Below are 27,776 nucleotides of genomic sequence, written 5' to 3'. Positions count from 1 at the left end.
CTTTACTCAGAGAGTGGTGGCTGTGTGGAACGAGCTTCCAGTAGAAGTGGTAGAGGCAGGTTCGGTATTGTCATTCAAAGTAAAATCGGATAGGTATACGGACAGGAAAGGAACGGAGGGTTACGGGCTGTGTGCGGGTCGGTGGGACTAGGTGAGAGTGAGCGTTCGGCAGGGACGAGAAGGGCCTAGATGGCCTGTTAACGAGCTGTGATTGTTACGTGGTTGTATATGGAAGTTCCAGGTATCAGGGGTCATGAAGTGGGTGAAGTTACCATTACTAGGGAGAAGGTTCATGGGAAACTGAAGGTCAATAAGTCACCTAGACCAGATGGCAAACACCCCAGAGTCCTGAAAGAGGTAGCTGAAGAGATTTTTCAAGAACCGCTAGATTCAGGATCCAAACACTTTATTGTCACTCTAACCGTTCGTCAGCTCTGCAGGGCAGAATGAGACCGCGTTTCCCAGGAGCAGTGCAATCATAACATAACAAATGCAACACTAAATAATAAACACAACAATAAATAGTAAAACAACAACAGCCACGTGACGGTTAAAATCAGGTTGTAAGTGTCCAGTGCAAGTTAAAAGTGCCCAGAGAAGAGTCAGATAGAGCAGCGATTTAGCAGTCTGACTGCCCGTGGGAGGAAGCTGTTTAGTAGCCTTGTGGTTGTAGTTTTGATGCTCCTGTAACGTTTACCTGATGGCAGAGGAACAAACAGAGGGTGTGAGGGGTCTTCAATGATGTACCGTGTCTTCTGGAGGCATCGACTCTGAAAGAGGTCTTGGACAGAAGGTAGGGAGACCCCAATAACCTTCTCTGCTCCCCTAACCACCCTCTGCAAGGCTTTTTTGTCGGCAGCACTGCAGCTGGAGTACCAGGTCAGCACACTCACAGCCACGCCTCTTGAGATGTTAAGATTCTGGAATGGTTCTGGAAAACTGGAAGACAGCAACGTCACTTCGCTCTTCAAGGAGGGAGAGAGGCAGAAGAAATGAAATTGTTGGCCTCTTCGTCTGACTTCAATGGTTGGGAAGATGTTGGCGTTGATTATTAAGGACGAGGTCTCAGGGTGATTAAGTAGTCTACAGTCAGCATGTTATCCTCAATGGAAAATCCTGCCTGACAGATCTTTTGGACTTGTATGAAGAAATATCAAGCATGACAAAGGAGAATTAGTTGATGTTGCATATTTGAATTTTCAGAAGGCCTTTGACAAGGTGCCACTCATCAGATTGATATTCAGATTATTTGTCATTTAGAAACCACAAATGCAACGCAGTTAAAAAATGAGACAACGTTCCTCCGGAATGATATCACAAAAGCACACGACAAAACAGACTACACCAGAAAATCCACGTAACGTTTGGCAATCCCTGATCCAGAGTCCGGAGAGGCTGCTGCGTATTAATATCGCGCTACCGTCTAGCGCGTTCCCCGGAAAGAAGCTCCAAACCCACCAGACAGAACAAGACGACCCAGACACACCAAGTCAGGAGACCAACTCTACCACCCAACAAACCAAAAACTGAAGCTACAAGACCTACACAAAACCACACAGTTACAACAGTGCAAACACTACCATAATTGATTAACAAAAACGGACTATGGGCACAGTGAAAATAATCCAAAGATGTTAAAGGACTGTAAGTTCAAAAGAAATCACCACACAGTTTCCACAAGTCCCCGGAGTCCCGATAGACTCGTCATCCCACACAGGCAGCAGAAGGGAATACCCCGGCTAAGGACTTCCACGGCTCCGCCCGACTCAGCCTCGCAGACGCAGCGCACAATGAAAGCTCCGTCGAAACCAGCCTCGTTGACGCAGCACACAACCTGACCACAGCGGACTCCGAGCCCGTCGAGCCTCCGAGCCTCCGACCATCCCCTCCGGCACAGCCTCTCCGAGCACCATCGTCTGCCGAGCGTATTAAGACGGCCCCGCCAACGGCCACCGGCAACGCGACCCCGAGGACTGGGGGCCTGTCCTTCCCAGCAGAGACCCGGGACCTCACAGCAGCAGCAGCAACGAAGAGGGTCTTCCTGGAGATTTCCCGATGTTCCTCCGTGCGCCCACGTCCGTTTCCAATCGATTACGATTGCGCACAGCCACCCCGCTTCACAAACAACAGGTCATCAGCTCCGGAGTGGCCGCTGCAAGCCGTGTCGCGCCGCCGTCTTGGATGAGCCAGCGGTATGACAGGAAAGATACTAACATGGATGAAGCATTGGCTGATTGACAGGAGGGAAAGGGTGGGAATAAAGGGAGCCTTCTCTGGCCGGCTGCCGGTGACGAGTGAAGTTCCAGAGGGGTCTGTGTTGGGGCCAACTCTTGTTACGTTGTATGTCAATGATTTAAATGATGGAATCGATGGCTTTGTTGCAAAGTTTGCAGTGGCGATGAAGATAGGTGGGGCACGTAGGTTTGAGGCTACCGAGGGAGTTAGATCAGGAGAATGGGCACAGAAATGACGGGTGGACCAGGGTACAGGGAAGTGCACTTTGTAGGAGAAATGAAAGGGTAGGCTATTGTCTAAATGGGGAGAAAATGCGAATTACTGGGTGCAGAGGGACTTGGGAATGCCTGTGCAGGATTCCCTGAAGGTTAATTTGCAGGTTGAATCTGTGGTGAGGAAGGCAAATGGGATGTTTCGAGTGGACTAGAATATAAAAGCAAGGGTGTAATGTCGAGACTTCATAAAGCACTGGTGAGGCCTCGCTGGGGGTATTGCGAGCAGTTTTGGGCCCGTTATCTTGAAAAGGAGGTGCGGAAACTGGAGACAGTTCCAGGGAAGTTCACAAAAATGGCTCCAACATTAAACGGCTTGTCGTATGAAGAGCGTTTGACGGCTCTGGGCCTGTATTCACTGGAATTCAGAAGAATCAGGGGTGACCTCGTTGAAACGTATTGAAAGGTGAATGGCCTTGGTAGAGTGCATGTGGAGAGGATGTTTCCTGTAGTGGGGGAGTCTAGGACCAGAGGACACAGATAGAGTGGATGTGGAGAGGATGTTTCCTATAGTGTGGGAGTCTAGGACCAGAGGACACAGATAGAGTGGATGTGGAGAGGATGTTTCCTGTAGTGGGGGAGTCTAGGACCAGAGGCCACAGATAGAGTGGATGTGGAGAGGATGTTTCCTATAGTGTGGGAGTCTAGGACCAGAGGACACAGATAGAGTGGATGTGGAGAGGATGTTTCCTGTAGTGGGGGAGTCTAGGACCAGAGGACACAGATAGAGTGGATGTGGAGAGGATGTTTCCTGTAGTGGGGGAGTCTAGGACCAGAGGACACAGATAGAGTGGATGTGGAGAGGATGTTTCCTATAGTGGGGGAGTCTAGGACACAGATAGAGTGGATGTGGAGAGGATGTTTCCTATAGTGGGGGAGTCTAGGACCAGAGGACACAGATAGAGTGGATGTGGAGAGGATGTTTCCTATAGTGGGGGAGTCTAGGACCAGAGGACACAGATAGAGTGGATGTGGAGAGGATGTTTCCTGTAGTGGGGGAGTCTAGGACCAGAGGACACAGATAGAGTGGATGTGGAGAGGATGTTTCCTGTAGTGGGGGAGTCTAGGACCAGAGGACACAGATAGAGTGGATGTGGAGAGGATGTTTCCTATAGTGGGGGAGTCTAGGACACAGATAGAGTGGATGTGGAGAGGATGTTTCCTATAGTGGGGGAGTCTAGGACCAGAGGACACAGATAGAGTGGATGTGGAGAGGATGTTTCCTATAGTGGGGGTGTCTAGGACCAGAGGACACAGATAGAGTGGATGTGGAGAGGATGTTTCCTATAGTGGGGAGTTAGGACCAGAGGACACAGATAGAGTGGATGTGGAGAGGATGTTTCCTATAGTGGGGGAGTCTGGGACCAGAGGACACAGATAGAGTGGATGTGGAGAGGATGTTTCCTATAGTGGGGGAGTCTCGGACCAGAGGACACAGATAGAGTGGATGTGGAGAGGATGTTTCCTGTAGTGGGGGAGTCTGGGACCAGAGGACACAGATAGAGTGGATGTGGAGAGGATGTTTCCTATAGTGGGGGAGTCTAGGACCAGAGGACACAGATAGAGTGGATGTGGAGAGGATGTTTCCTATAGTGGGGGAGTCTAGGACACAGATAGAGTGGATGTGGAGAGGATGTTTCCTATAGTGGGGGGAGTCTAGGACCAGAGGACACAGATAGAGTGGATGTGGACCAGAGGACACAGATAGAGTGGATGTGGAGAGGATGTTTCCTATAGTGGGGGGAGTCTAGGACCAGAGGACACAGATAGAGTGGATGTGGAGAGGATGTTTCCTATAGTGGGGGAGTCTAGGACCAGAGGACACAGATAGAGTGGATGTGGAGAGGATGTTTCCTATAGTGGGGGGAGTCTAGGACCAGAGGACACAGATAGAGTGGATGTGGAGAGGATGTTTCCTATAGTGGGGGGAGTCTAGGACCAGAGGACACAGAGAGAGTGGATGTGGAGAGGAATTTTCCTATAGTGGGGAGTCTAGGACCAGAGGACACAGATAGAGTGGATGTGGAGAGGATGTTTCCTATAGTGGGGGAGTCTAGGACCAGAGGACACAGATAGAGTGGATGTGGAGAGGATGTTTCCTATAGTGGGGGAGTCTAGGACCAGAGGGCACAGACAGAGTGGATGTGGAGAGGATGTTTCCTATAGTGGGGGAGTCTGGGACCAGAGGACACAGATAGAGTGGATGTGGAGAGGATGTTTCCTATAGTGGGGGAGTCTAGGCCCGGAGGTCACAGCCTCAGAATAGAGGGACGCCCTTTTAGAATGGAGATGAGGAGGAATTTCTTTAGCCAGAGAGTGGAAAATCTGTGGAATTGATTGCCAGGGAATGCTATGGAGACCAAGTGTTTATGTATACTTAAGGCAGGGGTTGATAGATGTTTGATTGGCCAGGGTATGAAGGCATACGGGGTGGGGGCGGCAGGAGATTGGGGGCTGAGAGGGGAAATTGGTCAGCCATGATGAAATGATGGAGCTGACTCGATGGGCCAAATGGCCTAATTCTGCTCTTATATGCCCTTGTGGTCCATTGCTGACTGTTGAGGTAACTGCCTAAGAATTTTGCGCTGGACTCTACAATCGACTGATAAAGCTCATCTTTTAATCGTTAAAATTTGACAGGAAATCCAGAATTTACCCTGCAATTTCCCACCAGCAGCCTCTCCGGAGGTTCAGTTCTGAAGGAAGGGTGGTTATCGATCTGATCAGACACCCCGATCTATACTTTGTTCCAGAAAGCATACCACCTGTAACCTGTGACCCCTCCCCCCCTCGTCACGAATCGGATGCGGGAAGCCACGGGCAGTCGGACCTGGCGTCCGATGTCGTGTATTCCCAGACCCGGAGTATCACCCTGACCAGCGGCACCTCGTCCCGAAGCTGCCCTCTTCGACCCGAGCCCGATCGCGGGACTCCCTCAGGCATCCCGGCGCGGAGTGTTGGCGCGCCGCCGACGGGTAAGAAGCCAGGCCCCCCCGCGGAGTCGTTATTTTCAGGAGTTCTGGGCGCCGGTCGAGGCAGAGAGTCTCTGCGCGGCAGTGGAGTGTCGCTGGAGCAGTTGGCGGGGTGCAGTGCGTCCGGAGGCGGCTGGCGTCCCCTACCTCGTCCGCCGCTCTCGACGCGGCCTCCTCCGCGGTGGTGAGACCCGTCGTAAGTCGGTAGGGGTGGGGAGGAGGACGCTCCGTCGAACACCTCCGCACTATCCGCCACGAGTGAGTGGGCGGCCAAACGTTTTAACTCCGATTCCCACTCCCGATCCGGCATGTCCCAGGATGAGGCCACCCTCAGGGTGGGGGAACAACGCCTCCTATTCCGTCTGGGTAGCCTGCAACCTGATGGCATGAATATCGGTTTCTCCTTCCAGTGAACAAAATTCCTGCCCTTCCCCCTTCCTCTGCCCTTTCACTTCTTCTCACCTGCCCACCACCTCCCCCTGGGTCCCCTCCTTCCCTCTCTCCCACGGTCCGCTCTCCACTCCTGTCAGATTCCTTCCTCTCCAGCCCTTTTCCTTTCCCACCCATCACCTCCCCCTGGTGTCCCTCCTCCTCCCCTTCCTCCCACGGTCCACTCTCCTCTCCTGTCAGATTCCTTCCTCTCCAGCCCTTTACCTTTCCCACCCATCACCTCCCCCTGGTATCCCTCCTTCCCTTTCTCCCACGGTCCACTCTCCTCTCCTGTCAGATTCCTTCCTCTCCAGCCCTTTACCTTTCCCACCCATCACCTCCCCCTGGTGTCCCTCCCCCTCCCCTTCCTCCCATGATCCGCTCTCCTGTTTATTCATCGACTATTTATTCATTTCCAAAGGTGCTGCCTGATCCAGTATTCCGTGTGCTGATTGGATTTCCAGCATCTGCAGAACCTCTTGTCTTTGTCATTTAACAGATAGCTGCCTTTGTTATAATGTGAAAGTATCATCATTATGTGCCGTGTCATGTGACATAATCTTTATGTGCCGTGTCGTATGACATCATCATTACCTGCTGTGCGTCATATGACATCACCATTATGCGCACCTTGTCAAATGACATCATCAGGCGCGCCTTGCCGTATGACGTAGGCGGTCACGGTCTTTCCATGACCATGATTGTTCTTGGCAAATTTTCCCACGGAAGTGGTCTGCTGTTGCCTCCTTCTGGGGTACAAGACGGGTGACCCCTTGTCATTATCATTACCCTTCAGAGATTGCCTGCCTGGCGTCAGTGGTCGCATCACCAGGACTTGTGATCTGCACCGGCTGCTCGTACGACCGTCCACCACCTGCTCCCATGTGACCCCGATCGGGGAGCTAAGCAGGTGCCACACCCTGCCCAAGGGCGACCTGCAGGCCGGCGGAGGGAAGAAACGCCTCACGCCTCCTCTGGTAGCCACCCAGAATGTGTATTAGGGCTATGAAATCAAAAACGTGACACCTTCTTGAAAATTTCTTCCCCCAGTTAATCTGATTAACCATTCCAGTTGGACCTCCCCACTCCCCTCTACTTGCGCTGCTCTTCGCATTGAAAACCCATTCTGGTATTTAAAGGCATTCGCGTCTGTACCCCAATCCTCTGGTGGCATATTCCATATCTTTCTTTGTAATTGTCTTTGTAATTTTTTTTTTTGGCGTTCTGTGCCCTGGCTGGCATACTGTGGATAGATGTCAAGCAGACCGAAAAGACAGCGGAGAAAATTTACGGGGATGTGGCCGGGACTCGAGGACCAGATTTCCGGGGAAAGGCAACGCACGCTGCAGGGCCGGGGCTGGTTTAAACAATTAAATCAGGAATCAAATCCCTTGTGCCCACACAATGTGCAATTCCTCAACGTCGTGTCCCTGTCGAAGAGACTCCTGAACGTTGCTATCGTGATTACCTCCTGTCACCACCACCACCCCAGGCAGCCACGTCAAAATGACGCTTGAGAAGACCGTGAAGTACTATCAAGTCCGTCTATCCATTGAGACACAGCGTGGGACTGGCAATCCATCGATTTCATCCCAGCCCCATCACGGGGCAGTTGACAATGACTAATTAGCCCACCGACCGGTAGGCCTTTGGTCCGTGTGGGAGGAAACCCGGGCGGTCGAGGGGAGGGAAGTGCCGAGGGGCAGCGGTGGGAGTTGAACCCGGGTCGCCTCTACTCTGCAAAGCGTCGTGCTGGCAGTTGCTCTCCTGCGACGACGTGCTTGGAGAGGGTGTTGGCGGCCGGCGTCACCTCACGGCGAAGCGAGGGCCTGGACTCGCTGTTGTTGCCTACCGCCGCGATAGGCCTCCAGCCTCACCACCCCCCCCACGCTCGGCCTGGCGTCGCCCGGACGACGGTAATACTAAAGTCGGGCTGCTCTTTATTGACCGCAGAGCTGCAGTCAACACAATCGTCAACACCCTCCGAAATCTGGGCCTCTGTACCTCTGTCTGCATCTGGATCCTCGGCATCCTGCAGATCGGGTATGACATGCGTGGTTAGCCCGCTGCTCCGCTCTCCCGACAAACCCGCTCATCTCAAAATGCCGCCTATGAATTTCCCCGGCGACACTTGAACTTCTGACGGTGGCGAGGAGGCGGACGGGAGTGAGGGGGATCGGCCGGTCGAGCGACGTCGCAATGAGGACCTGGCACTCCCAACGCCAGTGAGACCTGACGGTGGACTTCGGGAAGGGGAGGTCGAGGGCACACCCACCATCCCTTGTCGAGGGATCAGCATTGGAAAGTGCGCCAAGTTCCCGGTTGACAGCGTCACTGAAGATCTTTCCTGGACCCAGCATACCGACGCTATCACAACGAAGGCTCAGGGGCTTCAGAAGATTCGGTACGCCACGACAGGCGCACGCAAACTTCTACAAACGTTCCGCGGACAACATTCTAACCGGTGGGGCCCACCGCACGGGATCGGAAAAAGCTGCAGAGAGTTGTAAACTCGGCTCCCCAGCATCTTCAATAGGCAGTGCCTCAAAATGGCGGCATCCGTCATTAAGGACCCCCATCACCTAGGACATGCCCTCTTCTCACTGCTACCATCAGGGAGGAGGTACAGGAGCCTGAAGACACACACTCAATGATTCAGGAACAGCTTCTTCCCCTCTGCCATGGGTGGGGATACAGGAGCCTGAAGACACACACTCAACGATTCAGGAACAGCTTCTTCCCCTCTGCCATCAGGGAGGAGGTACAGGAGCCTGAAGACACACACTCAACGATTCAGGAACAGCTTCTTCCCCTCTGCCATCAGGGAGGAGGTACAGGAGACTGAAGACACACACACTCAACGATTCAGGAACAGCTTCTTCCCCTCTGCCATCAGGGAGGAGGTACAGGAGCCTGAAGACACACACTCAACGATTCAGGAACAGCTTCTTCCCCTCTGCCATCAGGGAGGAGGTACAGGAGACTGAAGACACACACACTCAACGATTCAGGAACAGCTTCTTCCCCTCTGCCATCAGGGAGGAGGTACAGGAGACTGAAGACACACACACTCAATGATTCAGTAACAGCTTCTTCCCCTCTGCCATCAGGGAGGAGGTACAGGAGCCTGAAGACACACACTCAATGCCTCGCCCTCTGCCTCCAGGTTTCTGAATGGACAATATTTCTTTTGCTCTCTCTATCTCTAATTCAAATTAATTTTATACAGGACGGTGCAAACCTCAGAGGCCCATGTTGTCTTGCCGGGTTGCCGAAGACTATATTGGTTAACGTGGAACGGAGAGCGAGTTTGTAAATCTGACAGGAGCAAAGGATGCTGGGAATGGTGATGGTGGAGCACCTTGGGAGGGGTGTGGGACAGGTGGCAGAGAAGTAGCGTCAGGGGTGAGGGCAGACTCACAGCCAGCCCCGAGACACCAGGCAAGCTCACTTGATTCCAAACAATCGGTTTGTTGATCATTACAGAATGTCTCTCTGGTACTTCCCGCTCCCTCCCCCTCTCCCTTCCCCCTCTCCCAACCGTGATTCCCCTCTCCCTGCCCCCCCCCCCACTCTCAGTCCACAACAGAGACCCGTATCTGAATCAGGTTTATCATCAATCACACCCGACGTGAAATTTGTTTTTTTTCTGTGTGGCAATATATAATATATTTATATATATATTAAGTATAGTGCAATGCATAAAATTACCACAGTACTGTGTGCAAAAGTCTCAGGCACCGAGATATAGATATGCACCTAAGACTTTAGTAAATATTTATATTTTATCGCAATGTACTGCTGCTGCAAAACAGCAAACTTTATGACCTACCGGTGATATTAACGATTACAGCACGGAAACAGGCCATCTCGGCCCCTCCAGTCCGTGCCGAACGCTCACTCTCACCCAGTCCCACCGACCCTCACTCAGCACATAACCCTCCATTCCTTTCCTGTCCATATACCTACCCAATTTTACTTTAAATGACAATATCGAACCTGCCTCTACCACTTCTACTGGAAGCTCGTTCCACACAGCTACACTCTCCGAGTAAAGAAGTTCCCCCTCGTGTTACCCCTAAACTTTTGCCCCCTAACTCTCAACTCATGTCCTCTTGTTTGAATCTCCCCTACTCTCAATGGAAAAAGCCTATCCACATCAACTCTATCTATCCCCCTCATCATTTTAAATACCTCTATCAAGTCCCCCCTCAAACTTCTACGCTCCAAAGAATAAAGACCTAACTTGGCCCCCTCCACCCCTCGCCGTTCTCCTTCCCCATTTCCCTCTCTCTACCAGCCCATCACCTCCCTCTGGTGTTCCTCTCCCTTTCATTCCTTCCGTGGCCTTTTCTGTCCCCACCTACCGGACTCCACCCCCCCCCCTTCCATCTCTCCATCTCTGTCACCAATCGACTTCCCAGCCCCCACACCTTCTCACTCGTCCTTTCCAGTGCCGGTTCTCCCTCCTCTTCCTCTCCCTCCCCCCCCCACCCCCCCCCCCACACACGATCCCTTACTCCGACTGCCCAGCTTCTATCCCAGTCCTGACGAAGGGTCTCGGCCCGAAACGTCGACTGTCCACCCGTCTCTGGAGAGACGGCCGAGTTCCGCCATCGCTTTCCGCGTGGTGGTCCCGGTCTGTGAGAAGACTGGTTGGGGGGGGTGGGGGGACGCCGTTTCGCGGTGAGGGGGGAAAGGCGCTGGGCGCGCAAAGCTCACGGGTCTGTTGTGGGTTTACAGCGCAAAGGCTTGGAGCGCTCGCTGCAGGCAGCCGAGCGGAGGCACGTGCGGCGGCTGAGGGACCTGGCGGGCGTCGTCGAGGGGCTGGAGGGCGAGCTGAGGGAGGCGAGGACGGACCTCGGCCGCCAGGCCTGGAAGCACCAGCTGCTGCTCAACACCAAGATGAGGCTGGAGGGAGAAATAGCCAGGTACCGCGACCTCCTCGAGGGAGAGGAGGGGAGGTGAGTGCCGGAATCCGGCTGCCCTGCTTTGCAGAAGTGGGACGTCGTGTCCGTGCTTGCTATGCGGGGCCACAAGATCATCACAGGAGCAGGATTAGTCCATTCAGCCCATCGAGCCTGCTCGCCCATTCCATCATGGCTGATTTATTTCCCTCTCAAGCCCCTCCTCCTGCCTTCTCCCTGTAACCTTTGACTCCCTGACTAATCAAGGACGTCTTCCCCGGAGACCTTTGGCTCTTGGCAGGGTCGCCCATGTCAAACAGGTCAAAGGGTAGAGGTCAGACTAAGAGAGGTCCACTGGCTCCGACAGATTTGGGGATGGGGGGTGGGGTGGGATGGTGGGTAACAATGCTCACCAGACAAAAAAAAATAATTCTTAGGGAAAGAGCAATGAAGATTAATTCTATATAGTCAATATTCATTCTACACAGAGATGGAAGACCTTCACTGCTGCCCAAAATGCCAGCGGTGTAACAGGCAACTAATTCATAACGGCCAAGAGCCAGTTAACCTCCATTTTAAATATAGCCAATGGTTGGCTGCGTGCGGCAAAACAGTTTCACAGATTTGCGAACCGCTGGCGAAAGAAGTTCCGCCTTGTCCCTATTCTAAAGGGAGGCCCTTCTGTTCTGAGGCTGTGCCCCTGGTTCCAGACTCGCCCACAATTGGAAGCAGGGATATTTGGGTATTTAAATTCACTGCGGTTTTATCAATATCATTATTATTCGGTTCTTTATACTCTTGTAGGTTTTTTTTTTGGTGCTGCATTGCATGCAGAATAAAAAAATCATATCCTTCTCCTTAAACTTTTGTGCTGGAAATAATGCTTGAACCTCCTGATTGTTGATCCATCGGTTTATGATGAGCAAAGTTTGCCTTTTGCACAGAGCATGCCCGTGAGGCTTTTGTCTGCAGTTTTTCATAAAATCTTTTACATTATTTTGTACGACTCTGAATGCCTGCATCAATATATATGGCAGACTAAGAGAGTAAAATTACTTTGAGCTTAGGACTTTTATGAACCAGAGTCAATAGAGAAGGGACTAAACCATGAGCTTCCATATCAGCATAGGATTGATGTCTCCCCTCTGTGACCTTGTATATTAAGCTGGGATTCATGTCCCTCCACCATGACGATCGATATATCAGACTGTGGTTAATGTCACCCCAGCTTGCACTTTTATAACCATACAGCAATTCCAGCACGGAAACAGGCCGTCTCGGCCCTTCCAGTTGGCGCTGAATGCTTCCTCTCACCTAGTCCCACCGACCCTGTATATCAGACTGGGATTGATTCTCCCCACCATGACCCTGTATATCAGACTGTGATTGATTCTCCACACCCTGACCCTGTATATCAAACTGGGATTGATTCTCCCTCCCAGACCCTGTGTATCAGACTGGGATTGATTCTCCACACCCTGACCCTGTATATCAGACTGGGATTGATTCTCCCCTCCCAGACCCTGTATATCAGACTGGGATTGATTCTCCACACCCTGACCCTGTATATCAAACTGGGATTGATTCTCCCTCCCAGACCCTGTATATCAGACTGGGATTGATTCTCCACAACCTGACCCTGTATAACAGACTGGGATTGATTCTCCCCACCATGACCCTGTATATCAGACTGGGATTGATTCTCCCCTCCCTGACCCTGTATATCAGACTGGGATTGATTCTCCCCTCCCTGACCCTGTATATCAGACTGGGATTGATTCTCCCCACCCTGACCCTGCATATCAGACTGGGATTGATTCTCCCCTCCCTGACCCTGTATATCAGACTGGGATTGATTATCCCCACCCTGACCCTGTATATCAGACTGGGATTGATTCTCCCCACCCTGACCCTGTATATCAGACTGGGATTGATTCTCCCCACCCTGACCCTGTATATCAGACTGGGATTGATTCTCCCCTCCCTGACCCTGTATATCAGACTGGGATTGATTCTCCCCACCCTGACCCTGTATATTAGACTGGGATTGATTCTCCCCTCCCTGACCCTGTATATCAGACTGGGATTGATTGTCCCCACCCTGACCTTGTAAGTCAGACTGGGATTGATTCTCCCAATCTCCTGTATATCAGACTGGGATTGATTCTCCACTCCCTGACCCTGTATATCAGACTGGGATTGATTCTCCACACCCTCACCCTGTATATCAGACTGGGATTGATTCTCCCCTCCCTGACCCTGTATATCAGACTGGGATTGATTCTCCCCACCCTGACCCTGCATATCAGACTGGGATTGATTCTCCCAATCTCCTGTATATCAGACTGGGATTGATTTTCCACTCCCTGACCCTGTATATCAGACTGGGATTGATTCTCCACACCCTCACCCTGTATATCAGACTGGGATTGATTCTCCACACCCTGACCCTGTATGTCAGACTGGGATTGATTCTCCCCACACTGACCCTGTATATCAGACTGGGATTGATTCTCCCCATGACCCTGCATATCAGACTGGGATTGATTCTCCCCATGACCCTGTATATCAAACTGGGATTGATTCTCCCCACCCTGACCCTTTATATCACACTGGGATTGATTCTCCCCACCATGACCATGTATATCAGACTGGGATTGATTCTCCCCACCCTGACCCTGTTTGTCAGACTGGCAATGATTCTCCCCATGACCCTGTATATCAGACTGGGATTGATTCTCCACACCCTGACCCAGGTATATCAGACTGCGATTGATTCTCCCCATAACACTGTATATCAGACTGGGATTTATTCTCCACACCCTGACTCTGTATATCAGACTGGGATTGATTCTCCCCTCCCTGACCCAGTATGTCATACAGGGATTGATTCTCCCATGACCCTATATATCACACTGGGATTGATTCCCCACACTCTGACTCTGTATATCAGACTGGGATTGATTCTCCCCACCCTGACCCTGTATATCAGACTGGGATTGATTCTCCCTCACAGACCCTGTATATCAGACTGGGATAGATTCTCCCCTCCCTGACCCTGTATATCAGACTGGGTTTGATTCTCCACACCCTCACCCTCTATGTAAGACTGGGATTGATTCTCCCCACCCTGACCCTGTATATCAGACTGGGATTGATTCTCCCCTCCCAGACCCTGTATATCAGACTGGGATTGATTCTCCCCACCCTGACCCTGTATATCAGACTGGGATTGATTCTCCACACCCTGACCCGGTATATCAGACTGGGATTGATTCTCCCTCCCAGACCCTGTATATCAGACTGGGATTGATTCTCCACTCCCTGACCCTGAATATCAAACTGGGATTGATTCTCCCCACCCTGTCCTTGTATATCAGACTGGGATTGATTCTCCACACCCTGACCCGGTATATCAGACTGGGATTGATTCTCCACACCCTGACCCGGTATATCAGACTGGGATTGATTCTCCCTCCCAGACCCTGTATATCAGACTGGGATTGATTCTCCCCACCCTGACCCTGTATGTCAGACTGGGATTGATTCTCCACACCCTGACCGTATATCAGACTGGGATTGATTCTCCCCTCCCTGACCCTGTATATTAGACTGGGATTGATTCTCCCCACCCTGACCGTGTATGTCAGACTGGGATTGATTCTCCCCTCCCTGACCCTGTATATCAGACTGGGATTGATTCTCCCCTCCCTGACCCTGTATATCAGACTGGGATTGATTCTCCACACCCTGACCCTGTATATTAGACTGGGATTGATTCTCCCCGCCCTGACCCTGCATATCGGACTGGGATTGATTCTCCCTGCCAGACCCTGTATATCAGACTGGGATTGATTCTCCACTCCCTGACCCTGTATATCAGACTGGGATTGATTCTCCACACCCTCACCCTGTATATCAGACTGGGATTGATTCTCCACACCCTGACCCTGTATATCAGACTGGGATTGATTCTCCCCACACTGACCCTGTATATCAGACTGGGATTGATTCTCCCCATGACCCTGCAGATCAGACTGGGATTGATTCTCCCCACCCTGACCCTGTATGTCAGACTGGCAATGATTCTCCCCATGACCCTGTATATCAGACTGGGATTGATTCTCCACACCCTGACCCAGGTATATCAGACTGCGATTGATTCTCCCCATAACACTGTATATCAGACTGGGATTTATTCTCCACACCCTGACTCTGTATATCAGACTGGGATTGATTCTCCCCTCCCTGACCCAGTATGTCATACAGGGATTGATTCTCCCATGACCCTGTATATCACACTGGGATTGATTCCCCACACTCTGACTCTGTATATCAGACTGGGATTGATTCTCCCCACCCTGACCCTGTATATCAGACTGGGATTGATTCTCCCTCACAGACCCTGTATATCAGACTGGGATAGATTCTCCCCTCCCTGACCCTGTATATCAGACTGGGTTTGATTCTCCACACCCTCACCCTCTATGTAAGACTGGGATTGATTCTCCCCACCCTGACCCTGTATATCAGACTGGGATTGATTCTCCCCTCCCAGACCCTGTATATCAGACTGGGATTGACTGTCCCCACACTCACCCTGTATATCAGACTGGGATTGATTCTCCCCACCCTGACCCTGTATATCAGACTGGGATTGATTCTCCCCACCCTGACCCTGTATATCAGACTGGGATTGATTTTCCACACATTCACCCTGTATATCAGACTGGGATTGATTATCCACACCCTGACCCTGTATATCGGACTGGGATTGATTCTCCCTCCCAGAACCTGTATATCAGACTGGGATAGATTCTCCCCTCCCTGACCCTGTATATCAGACTGGGATTGATTCTCCACACCCTCACCCTGTATATCAGACTGGGATTGATTCTCCCCTCCCAGACCCTGTATATCAAACTGGATTAGATTCTGCCCAAGACGCTGAATATCAAACTGGGATTGATTCTCCCCTCCCTGACCCTGTGTATCAGACTGGGATTCATTCTCCTTCCCAGACCCTGTATATCAGACTGGGATTGATTCTCCCCTCCCTGACCCTGTATATCAGACTGGTATTGATTCTCCCCTCTCTGACCCTGTATATCAGACTGGGATTGATTCTCCCCACCCTGACCCTGTATATCAGACTGGGATTGATTCTCCCCTCTCTGACCCTGTATATCAGACTGGGATTGATTCTCCCCACCCTGACCCTGTATATCAGACTGGGATTGATTCTCCCTCCCAGACACTGTATATCAGACTGGGATTGATTCTCCCCACCCTGACCCTGTATATCAGACTGGGATTGATTCTCCCCTCCCTGACCCTGTATATAAGACTGAGATTGATTCTCCCCTCCTTAACCCTACATGTCAGACTGGGATTGATTCTCCCCACCCTGACCCTGTATATCAGACTGGGATTGATTCTCCCCACCCTGACCCTGTATATCAGACTGGGATTGATTCTCCCTACCCTGACCCTGTATATCAGACTGGGATTGATTCTCCACACCCTGACCCTGTATATCAGACTGGGATTGATTCTCCCCTCCCTGATCCTGTATATCAGACTGGGATTGATTCTCCACACCCTGACCCTGTATATTAGACTGGGATTGATTCTCCCCACCCTGACCCTGCATATCGGACTGGGATTGATTCTCCCTGCCAGACCCTGTATATCAGACTGGGATTGATTCTCCACTCCCTGACCCTGTATATCAGACTGGGATTGATTCTCCACACCCTGACCCTGTATATCAGACTGGGATTGATTCTCCACACCCTGACCCGGTATATCAGACTGGTATTGATTCTCCCTCCCAGACCCTGTATATCAGACTGGGATTGATTCTCCACACCCTGACCCTGTATATCAGACTGGGATTGATTCTCCACACCCTGACCCTGCATATCGGACTGGGATTGATTCTCCCTGCCAGACCCTGTATATCAGACTGGGATTGATTCTCCACTCCCTGACCCTGTATATCAGACTGGGATTGATTCTCCACACCCTGACCCTGTATATCGGACTGGGATTGATTCTCCACACCCTCACCCTCTATGTCAGACTGGGATTGATTCTCCACTCCCTGACCTGGTATATCAGACTGGTATTGATTCTCCCTCCCAGACCCTGTATATCAGACTGGGATTGATTCTCCACACCCTGACCCTGTATATCAGACTGGGATTGATTCTCCACACCCTGACCCGGTATATCAGACTGGTATTGATTCTCCCTCCCAGACCCTGTATATCAGACTGGGATTGATTCTCCACACCCTGACCCGGTATATCAGACTGGGATTGATTCCCCACACCCTGACCCGGTATATCAGACTGGGATTGATTCTCCCCACCCTGACCGTGTATGTCAGACTGGGATTGATTCTCCCCTCCCTGACCCTGTATATCAGACTGGGATTGATTCTCCCCTCCCTGACCCTGTATATCAGACTGGGATTGATTCTCCACACCCTGACCCTGTATATTAGACTGGGATTGATTCTCCCCTCCCTGACCCTGCATATCGGACTGGGATTGATTCTCCCTGCCAGACCCTGTATATCAGACTGGGATTGATTCTCCACTCCCTGACCCTGTATATCAGACTGGGATTGATTCTCCACACCCTCACCCTGTATATCAGACTGGGATTGATTCTCCACACCCTGACCCTGTATATCAGACTGGGATTGATTCTCCCCACACTGACCCTGTATATCAGACTGGGATTGATTCTCCCCATGACCCTGCAGATCAGACTGGGATTGATTCTCCCCACCCTGACCCTGTATGTCAGACTGGCAATGATTCTCCCCATGACCCTGTATATCAGACTGGGATTGATTCTCCACACCCTGACCCAGGTATATCAGACTGCGATTGATTCTCCCCATAACACTGTATATCAGACTGGGATTTATTCTCCACACCCTGACTCTGTATATCAGACTGGGATTGATTCTCCCCTCCCTGACCCAGTATGTCATACAGGGATTGATTCTCCCATGACCCTGTATATCACACTGGGATTGATTCCCCACACTCTGACTCTGTATATCAGACTGGGATTGATTCTCCCCACCCTGACCCTGTATATCAGACTGGGATTGATTCTCCCTCACAGACCCTGTATATCAGACTGGGATAGATTCTCCCCTCCCTGACCCTGTATATCAGACTGGGTTTGATTCTCCACACCCTCACCCTCTATGTAAGACTGGGATTGATTCTCCCCACCCTGACCCTGTATATCAGACTGGGATTGATTCTCCCCTCCCAGACCCTGTATATCAGACTGGGATTGACTGTCCCCACACTCACCCTGTATATCAGACTGGGATTGATTCTCCCCACCCTGACCCTGTATATCAGACTGGGATTGATTCTCCCCTCCCAGACCCTGTATATCAAACTGGATTAGATTCTGCCCAAGACGCTGAATATCAAACTGGGATTGATTCTCCCCTCCCTGACCCTGTGTATCAGACTGGGATTCATTCTCCTTCCCAGACCCTGTATATCAGACTGGGATTGATTCTCCCCACCCTGACCCTGCATATCGGACTGGGATTGATTCTCCCTGCCAGACCCTGTATATCAGACTGGGATTGATTCTCCACTCCCTGACCCTGTATATCAGACTGGGATTGATTCTCCACACCCTGACCCTGTATATCGGACTGGGATTGATTCTCCACACCCTCACCCTCTATGTCAGACTGGGATTGATTCTCCCCACCCTGACCCTGTATATCAGACTGGGATTGATTCTCCCCACCCTGACCCTGTATATCAGACTGGGATTGATTCTCCCCACCCTGACCCTGTATATCAGACTGGGATTGATTCTCCACTCCCTGACCCTGAATATCAGACTGGTATTGATTCTCCCCTCCCTGACCCTGTGTATCAGACTGGGATTGATTCTCCCCTCTCTGACCCTGTATATCAGACTGGGATTGATTCTCCCCACCCTGACCCTGTATATCAGACTGGGATTGATTCTCCCCACCCTTACCCTGTATATCAGACTGGGATTGATTCTCCCCTCCTTAACCCTGCATATCAGACTGGGATTGATTCTCCCCACCCTGACCCTGTATATCAGACTGGGATTGATTCTCCCCACCCTGACCCTGTATATCAGACTGGGATTGATTCTCCCCTCCCTGACCCTGTATATAAGACTGAGATTGATTCTCCCCTCCTTAACCCTGCATATCAGACTGGGATTGATTCTCCCCACCCTGACCCTGTATATCAGACTGGGATTGATTCTCCCCACCCTGACCCTGTATATCAGACTGGGATTGATTCTCCCTACCCTGACCCTGTATATCAGACTGGGATTGATTCTCCACACCCTGACCCTGTATATCAGACTGGGATTGATTCTCCACACCCTGACCCTGTATATCGGACTGGGATTGATTCTCCCTCCCAGAACCTGTATATCAGACTGGGATAGATTCTCCCCTCCCTGACCCTGTATATCAGACTGAGATTGATTCTCCCCTCCTTAACCCTGCATATCAGACTGGGATTGATTCTCCCCACCCTGACCCTGTATATCAGACTGGGATTGATTCTCCCCACCCTGACCCTGTATATCAGACTGGGATTGATTCTCCCCTCCCTGACCCTGTATATAAGACTGAGATTGATTCTCCCCTCCTTAACCCTGCATATCAGACTGGGATTGATTCTCCCCACCCTGACCCTGTATATCAGACTGGGATTGATTCTCCCTCCCAGACCCTGTATATCAGACTGGGATTGATTCCCCACACCCTGACCCGGTATATCAGACTGGGATTGATTCTCCCTCCCAGACCCTGTATATCAGACTGGGATTGATTCTCCACTCCCTGACCCTGTATATCAGACTGGGATTGATTCTCCCCACCCTGACCCTGTATATCAGACTGGGATTGATTCTCCCCTCCCAGACCCTGTATATCAAACTGGATTAGATTCTGCCCAAGACGCTGAATATCAAACTGGGATTGATTCTCCCCTCCCTGACCCTGTGTATCAGACTGGGATTCATTCTCCTTCCCAGACCCTGTATATCAGACTGGGATTGATTCTCCCCTCCCTGACCCTGTATATCAGACTGGTATTGATTCTCCCCTCTCTGACCCTGTATATCAGACTGGGATTGATTCTCCCCACCCTGACCCTGTATATCAGACTGGGATTGATTCTCCCCTCTCTGACCCTGTATATCAGACTGGGATTGATTCTCCCCACCCTGACCCTGTATATCAGACTGGGATTGATTCTCCCTCCCAGACACTGTATATCAGACTGGGATTGATTCTCCCCACCCTGACCCTGTATATCAGACTGGGATTGATTCTCCCCTCCCTGACCCTGTATATAAGACTGAGATTGATTCTCCCCTCCTTAACCCTGCATATCAGACTGGGATTGATTCTCCCCACCCTGACCCTGTATATCAGACTGGGATTGATTCTCCCCACCCTGACCCTGTATATCAGACTGGGATTGATTCTCCCTACCCTGACCCTGTATATCAGACTGGGATTGATTCTCCACACCCTGACCCTGTATATCAGACTGGGATTGATTCTCCCCTCCCTGATCCTGTATATCAGACTGGGATTGATTCTCCACACCCTGACCCTGTATATTAGACTGGGATTGATTCTCCCCACCCTGACGCTGCATATCGGACAGGGATTGATTCTCCCTGCCAGACCCTGTATATCAGACTGGGATTGATTCTCCACTCCCTGACCCTGTATATCAGACTGGGATTGATTCTCCACACCCTGACCCTGTATATCGGACTGGGATTGATTCTCCACACCCTCACCCTCTATGTCAGACTGGGATTGATTCTCCACTCCCTGACCTGGTATATCAGACTGGGATTGATTCTCCCTCCCAGACCCTGTATATCAGACTGGGATTGATTCTCCACACCCTGACCCTGTATATCAGACTGGGATTGATTCTCCCTCCCAGACCCTGTATATCAGACTGGGATTGATTCTCCACTCCCTGACCCTGTATATCAGACTGGGATTGATTCTCCCCACCCTGACCCTGTATATCAGACTGGGATTGATTCTCCACTCCCTGACCCTGTATATCAGACTGGGATTGATTCTCCCCACCCTGACCCTGTATATCAGACTGGGATTGATTCTCCACTCCCTGACCCTGTATATCACACTGGGATTGATTCTCCCCACCCTGACCCTGTATATCAGACTGGGATTGATTCTCCCCACCCTGACCCTGTATATCAGACTGGGATTGATTCTCCCCACCCTGACCCTGTATATCAGACTGGGATTGATTCTCCCCACCCTGACCCTGTATATCAGACTGGTATTGATTCTCCCCTCCCTGACCCTGTGTATCAGACTGGGATTGATTCTCCCCTCTCTGACCCTGTATATCAGACTGGGATTGATTCTCCCCCACCCTGACCCTGTATATCAGACTGGGATTGATTCTCCCCACCCTGACCCTGTATATCAGACTGGGATTGATTCTCCCCTCCTTAACCCTGCATATCAGACTGGGATTGATTCTCCCCACCCTGACCCTGTATATCAGACTGGGATTGATTCTCCCCACCCTGACCCTGTATATCAGACTGGGATTGATTCTCCCTCCCAGACCCTGTATATCAGACTGGGATTGATTCCCCACACCCTGACCCGGTATATCAGACTGGGATTGATTCTCCCTCCCAGACCCGGTATATCAGACTGGGATTGATTCTCCACTCCCTGACCCTGTATATCAGACTGGGATTGATTCTCCCCACCCTGACCCTGTATATCAGACTGGGATTGATTCTCCCCTCCCAGACCCTGTATATCAAACTGGATTAGATTCTGCCCAAGACGCTGAATATCAAACTGGGATTGATTCTCCCCTCCCTGACCCTGTGTATCAGACTGGGATTCATTCTCCTTCCCAGACCCTGTATATCAGACTGGGATTGATTCTCCCCTCCCTGACCCTGTATATCAGACTGGTATTGATTCTCCCCTCTCTGACCCTGTATATCAGACTGGGATTGATTCTCCCCACCCTGACCCTGTATATCAGACTGGGATTGATTCTCCCCTCTCTGACCCTGTATATCAGACTGGGATTGATTCTCCCCCACCCTGACCCTGTATATCAGACTGGGATTGATTCTCCCTCCCAGACACTGTATATCAGACTGGGATTGATTCTCCCCACCCTGACCCTGTATATCAGACTGGGATTGATTCTCCCCTCCCTGACCCTGTATATAAGACTGAGATTGATTCTCCCCTCCTTAACCCTGCATATCAGACTGGGATTGATTCTCCCCACCCTGACCCTGTATATCAGACTGGGATTGATTCTCCCCACCCTGACCCTGTATATCAGACTGGGATTGATTCTCCCTACCCTGACCCTGTATATCAGACTGGGATTGATTCTCCACACCCTGACCCTGTATATCAGACTGGGATTGATTCTCCCCTCCCTGATCCTGTATATCAGACTGGGATTGATTCTCCACACCCTGACCCTGTATATTAGACTGGGATTGATTCTCCCCACCCTGACGCTGCATATCGGACTGGGATTGATTCTCCCTGCCAGACCCTGTATATCAGACTGGGATTGATTCTCCACTCCCTGACCCTGTATATCAGACTGGGATTGATTCTCCACACCCTGACCCTGTATATCGGACTGGGATTGATTCTCTACACCCTCACCCTCTATGTCAGACTGGGATTGATTCTCCACTCCCTGACCTGGTATATCAGACTGGGATTGATTCTCCCTCCCAGACCCTGTATATCAGACTGGGATTGATTCTCCACACCCTGACCCTGTATATCAGACTGGGATTGATTCTCCCCTCCCAGACCCTGTATATCAGACTGGGATTGATTCTCCACACCCTGACCCGGTATATCAGACTGGGATTGATTCTCCCTCCCAGACCCTGTATATCAGACTGGGATTGATTCTCCACTCCCTGACCCTGTATATCAGACTGGGATTGATTCTCCCCACCCTGACCCTGTATATCAGACTGGGATTGATTCTCCACTCCCTGACCCTGTATATCAGACTGGGATTGATTCTCCCCACCCTGACCCTGTATATCAGACTGGGATTGATTCTCCACTCCCTGACCCTGTATATCACACTGGGATTGATTCTCCCCACCCTGACCCTGTATATCAGACTGGGATTGATTCTCCCCACCCTGACCCTGTATATCAGACTGGGATTGATTCTCCCCACCCTGACCCTGTATATCAGACTGGGATTGATTCTCCCCACCCTGACCCTGTATATCAGACTGGTATTGATTCTCCCCTCCCTGACCCTGTGTATCAGACTGGGATTGATTCTCCCCTCTCTGACCCTGTATATCAGACTGGGATTGATTCTCCCCACCCTGACCCTGTATATCAGACTGGGATTGATTCTCCCCACCCTGACCCTGTATATCAGACTGGGATTGATTCTCCCCTCCTTAACCCTGCATATCAGACTGGGATTGATTCTCCCCACCCTGACCCTGTATATCAGACTGGGATTGATTCTCCCCACCCTGACCCTGTATATCAGACTGGGATTGATTCTCCCCTCCCTGACCCTGTATATAAGACTGAGATTGATTCTCCCCTCCTTAACCCTGCATATCAGACTGGGATTGATTCTCCCCACCCTGACCCTGTATATATGACTGGGATTGATTCTCCCCACCCTGACCCTGTATATCAGACTGGGATTGATTCTCCCTACCCTGACCCTGTATATCAGACTGGGATTGATTCTCCACACCCTGACCCTGTATATCAGACTGGGATTGATTCTCCACACCCTGACCCTGTATATCGGACTGGGATTGATTCTCCCTCCCAGAACCTGTATATCAGACTGGGATAGATTCTCCCCTCCCTGACCCTGTATATCAGACTGAGATTGATTCTCCCCTCCTTAACCCTGCATATCAGACTGGGATTGATTCTCCCCACCCTGACCCTGTATATCAGACTGGGATTGATTCTCCCCACCCTGACCCTGTATATCAGACTGGGATTGATTCTCCCTACCCTGACCCTGTATATCAGACTGGGATTGATTCTCCACACCCTGACCCTGTATATCACACTGGGATTGATTCTCCGCACCCTGACCCTGTATATCGGACTGGGATTGATTCTCCCTCCCAGAACCTGTATATCAGACTGGGATAGATTCTCCCCTCCCTGACCCTGTATATCAGACTGGGATTGATTCTCCACTCCCTGACCCTGTATATCAGACTGGGATTGATTCTCCACACCCTGACCCCGGTATATCAGACTGGGATTGATTCTCCACACCCTGACCCGGTATATCAGACTGGGATTGATTCTCCCTCCCAGACCCTGTATATCCGACTGGGATTGATTCTCCACTCCCTGACCCTGTATATCACACTGGGATTGATTCTCCCTCCCAGACCCTGTATATCAGACTGGGATTGATTTTCCACTCCCTGACCCTGTATATCAGACTGGGATTGATTCTCCCCACCCTGACCCTGTATATCAGACTGGGATTGATTCTCCCCTCCCAGACCCTGTATATCAAACTGGATTAGATTCTGCCCAAGACGCTGAATATCAAACTGGGATTGATTCTCCCCTCCCTGACCCTGTGTATTAGACTGGGATTGATTCTCCCCACCCTGACCCTGTATATCAGACTGGGATTGATTCTCCCCACCCTGACCCTGTATATCAGACTGGGATTCATTCTCCTTCCCAGACCCTGTATATCAGACTGGGATTGATTCTCCCCTCCCTGACCCTGTATATCAGACTGGGATTGATTCTCCCCACCCTGTCCTTGTATATCAGACTGGGATTGATTCTCCCTCCCAGACACTGTATATCAGACTGGGATTGATTCTCCCCACCCTGAACCTGTATATAAGACTGGGATTGATTCTCCCCTCCTTAACCCTGCATATCAGACTGGGATTGATTTTCCACACATTCACCCTGTATATCAGACTGGGATTGATTTTCCACACATTCACCCTGTATATCAGACTGGGATAGATTCTCCCCTCCCTGACCCTGTATATCAGACTGGGATTGATTCTCCACACCCTCACCCTCTATGTCAGACTGGGATTGATTCTCCACTCCCTGACCTGGTATATCAGGATGGGATTGATTCTCCCTCCCAGACCCTGTATATCAGACTGGGATTGATTCTCCCCACCCTGACCCTGTATGTCAGACTGGGATTGATTCTCCCCACCCTGACCCTGTACATCAGACTGGGATGGATTCTCCCCTCCCAGACCCTGTATATCAAACTGGATTAGATTCTGCCCAAGATGCTGAATATCAAACTGGGATTGATTCTCCCCTCCCTGACCCTGTATATCAGACTGGGATTGATTCTCCCCACCCTGACCCTGTATATCAGACTGGGATTCATTCTCCTTCCCAGACCCTGTATATCAGACTGGGATTGATTCTCCCCTCCCTGACCCTGTATATCAGACTGGGATTGATTCTCCCCTCCCTGACCCTGTATATCAGACTGGTATTGATTCTCCCCTCTCTGACCCTGTATATCAGACTGGGATTGATTCTCCCCACCCTGACACTGTATATCAGACTGGGATTGATTCTCCCCACCCTGTCCTTGTATATCAGACTGGGATTGATTCTCCCTCCCAGACACTGTATATCAGACTGGGATTGATTCTCCCCACCCTGAACCTGTATATAAGACTGGGATTGATTCTCCCCTCCTTAACCCTGCATATCAGACTGGGATTGATTTTCCACACATTCACCCTGTATATCAGACTGGGATTGATTTTCCACACATTCACCCTGTATATCAGACTGGGATAGATTCTCCCCTCCCTGACCCTGTATATCAGACTGGGATTGATTCTCCACACCCTCACCCTCTATGTCAGACTGGGATTGATTCTCCACTCCCTGACCTGGTATATCAGGATGGGATTGATTCTCCCTCCCAGACCCTGTATATCAGACTGGGATTGATTCTCCCCACCCTGACCCTGTATATCAGACTGGGATTGATTCTCCCCACCCTGACCCTGTACATCAGACTGGGATGGATTCTCCCCTCCCAGACCCTGTATATCAAACTGGATTAGATTCTGCCCAAGATGCTGAATATCAAACTGGGATTGATTCTCCCCTCCCTGACCCTGTGTATCAGACTGGGATTCATTCAACTTCCCAGACCCTGTATATCAGACTGGGATTGATTCTCCCCTCCCTGACCCTGTATATCAGACTGGTATTGATTCTCCCCTCTCTGACCCTGTATATCAGACTGGGATTGATTCTCCCCACCCTGACCCTGTATATCAGACTGGGATTGATTCTCCCCTCTCTGACCCTGTATATCAGACTGGGATTGATTCTCCCCACCCTGACCCTGTATATCAGACTGGGATTGATTCTCCCTCCCAGACACTGTATATCAGACTGGGATTCATTCTCCCCTCCTTAACCCTGCATATCAGACTGGGATTGATTCTCCCCACCCTGTCCTTGTATATCAGACTGGGATTGATTCTCCCCACCCTGACCCTGTATATCAGACTGGGTTTGATTCTCCCCACCCTGACCCTGTATATCAGACTGGTATTGATTCTCCCCTCCCTGACCCTGTGTATCAGACTGGGATTGTTTCTCCCCTCTCTGACCCTGTATATCAGACTGGGATTGATTCTCCCCACCCTGACCCTGTATATCAGACTGGGATTGATTCTCCCCACCCTGACCCTGTATATCAGACTGGGATTGATTCTCCCCTCCTTAACCCTGCATATCAGACTGGGATTGATTCTCCCCACCCTGACCCTGTATATCAGACTGGGATTGATTCTCCCCACCCTGACCCTGTATATCAGACTGGGATTGATTCTCCCTACCCTGACCCTGTATATCAGACTGGGATTGATTCTCCACACCCTGACCCTGTATATCACACTGGGATTGATTCTCCGCACCCTGACCCTGTATATCGGACTGGGATTGATTCTCCCTCCCAGACCCTGTATATCAGACTGGGATTGATTCTCCACTCCCTGACCCTGTATATCAGACTGGGATTGATTCTCCCCACCCTGACCCTGTATATCAGACTGGGATTGATTCTCCCCTCCCAGACCCTGTATATCAAACTGGATTAGATTCTGCCCAAGACGCTGAATATCAAACTGGGATTGATTCTCCCCTCCCTGACCCTGTGTATTAGACTGGGATTGATTCTCCCCACCCTGACCCTGTATATCAGACTGGGATTGATTCTCCCCACCCTGACCCTGTATATCAGACTGGGATTCATTCTCCTTCCCAGACCCTGTATATCAGACTGGGATTGATTCTCCCCTCCCTGACCCTGTATATCAGACTGGTATTGATTCTCCCCTCTCTGACCCTGTATATCAGACTGGGATTGATTCTCCCCACCCTGACCCTGTATATCAGACTGGGATTGATTCTCCCCACCCTGTCCTTGTATATCAGACTGGGATTGATTCTCCCTCCCAGACACTGTATATCAGACTGGGATTGATTCTCCCCACCCTGAACCTGTATATAAGACTGGGATTGATTCTCCCCTCCTTAACCCTGCATATCAGACTGGGATTGATTTTCCACACATTCACCCTGTATATCAGACTGGGATTGATTTTCCACACATTCACCCTGTATATCAGACTGGGATAGATTCTCCCCTCCCTGACCCTGTATATCAGACTGGGATTGATTCTCCACACCCTCACCCTCTATGTCAGACTGGGATTGATTCTCCACTCCCTGACCTGGTATATCAGGATGGGATTGATTCTCCCTCCCAGACCCTGTATATCAGACTGGGATTGATTCTCCCCACCCT

General features: G+C 50.7%; 1 protein-coding gene across 1 annotated transcript in view; it reads left to right on the top strand.

Annotated features, from left to right (window-relative positions):
• Nucleotides 1-6,530: 6,530 nt before the first annotated feature.
• Nucleotides 6,531-27,776, top strand: part of krt222 (keratin 222) — a 161,663-nt gene continuing 140,417 nt past the window's right edge. Inside the window, exons 1-4 of the mRNA XM_059957858.1 lie at nucleotides 6,531-6,662; nucleotides 7,668-7,951; nucleotides 10,442-10,547; nucleotides 10,652-10,872. Coding sequence (XP_059813841.1) covers nucleotides 6,531-6,662; nucleotides 7,668-7,951; nucleotides 10,442-10,547; nucleotides 10,652-10,872 — 743 coding nt within the window. The remainder of the gene's footprint in view (nucleotides 6,663-7,667; nucleotides 7,952-10,441; nucleotides 10,548-10,651; nucleotides 10,873-27,776) is intronic.

The sequence above is a fragment of the Hypanus sabinus genome (genome assembly GCF_030144855.1).
Source record: "Hypanus sabinus isolate sHypSab1 chromosome X1 unlocalized genomic scaffold, sHypSab1.hap1 SUPER_X1_unloc_7, whole genome shotgun sequence".
Lineage (NCBI taxonomy): Eukaryota > Metazoa > Chordata > Chondrichthyes > Myliobatiformes > Dasyatidae > Hypanus > Hypanus sabinus.
This window is presented reverse-complemented; position numbering and strand designations above follow the sequence as displayed.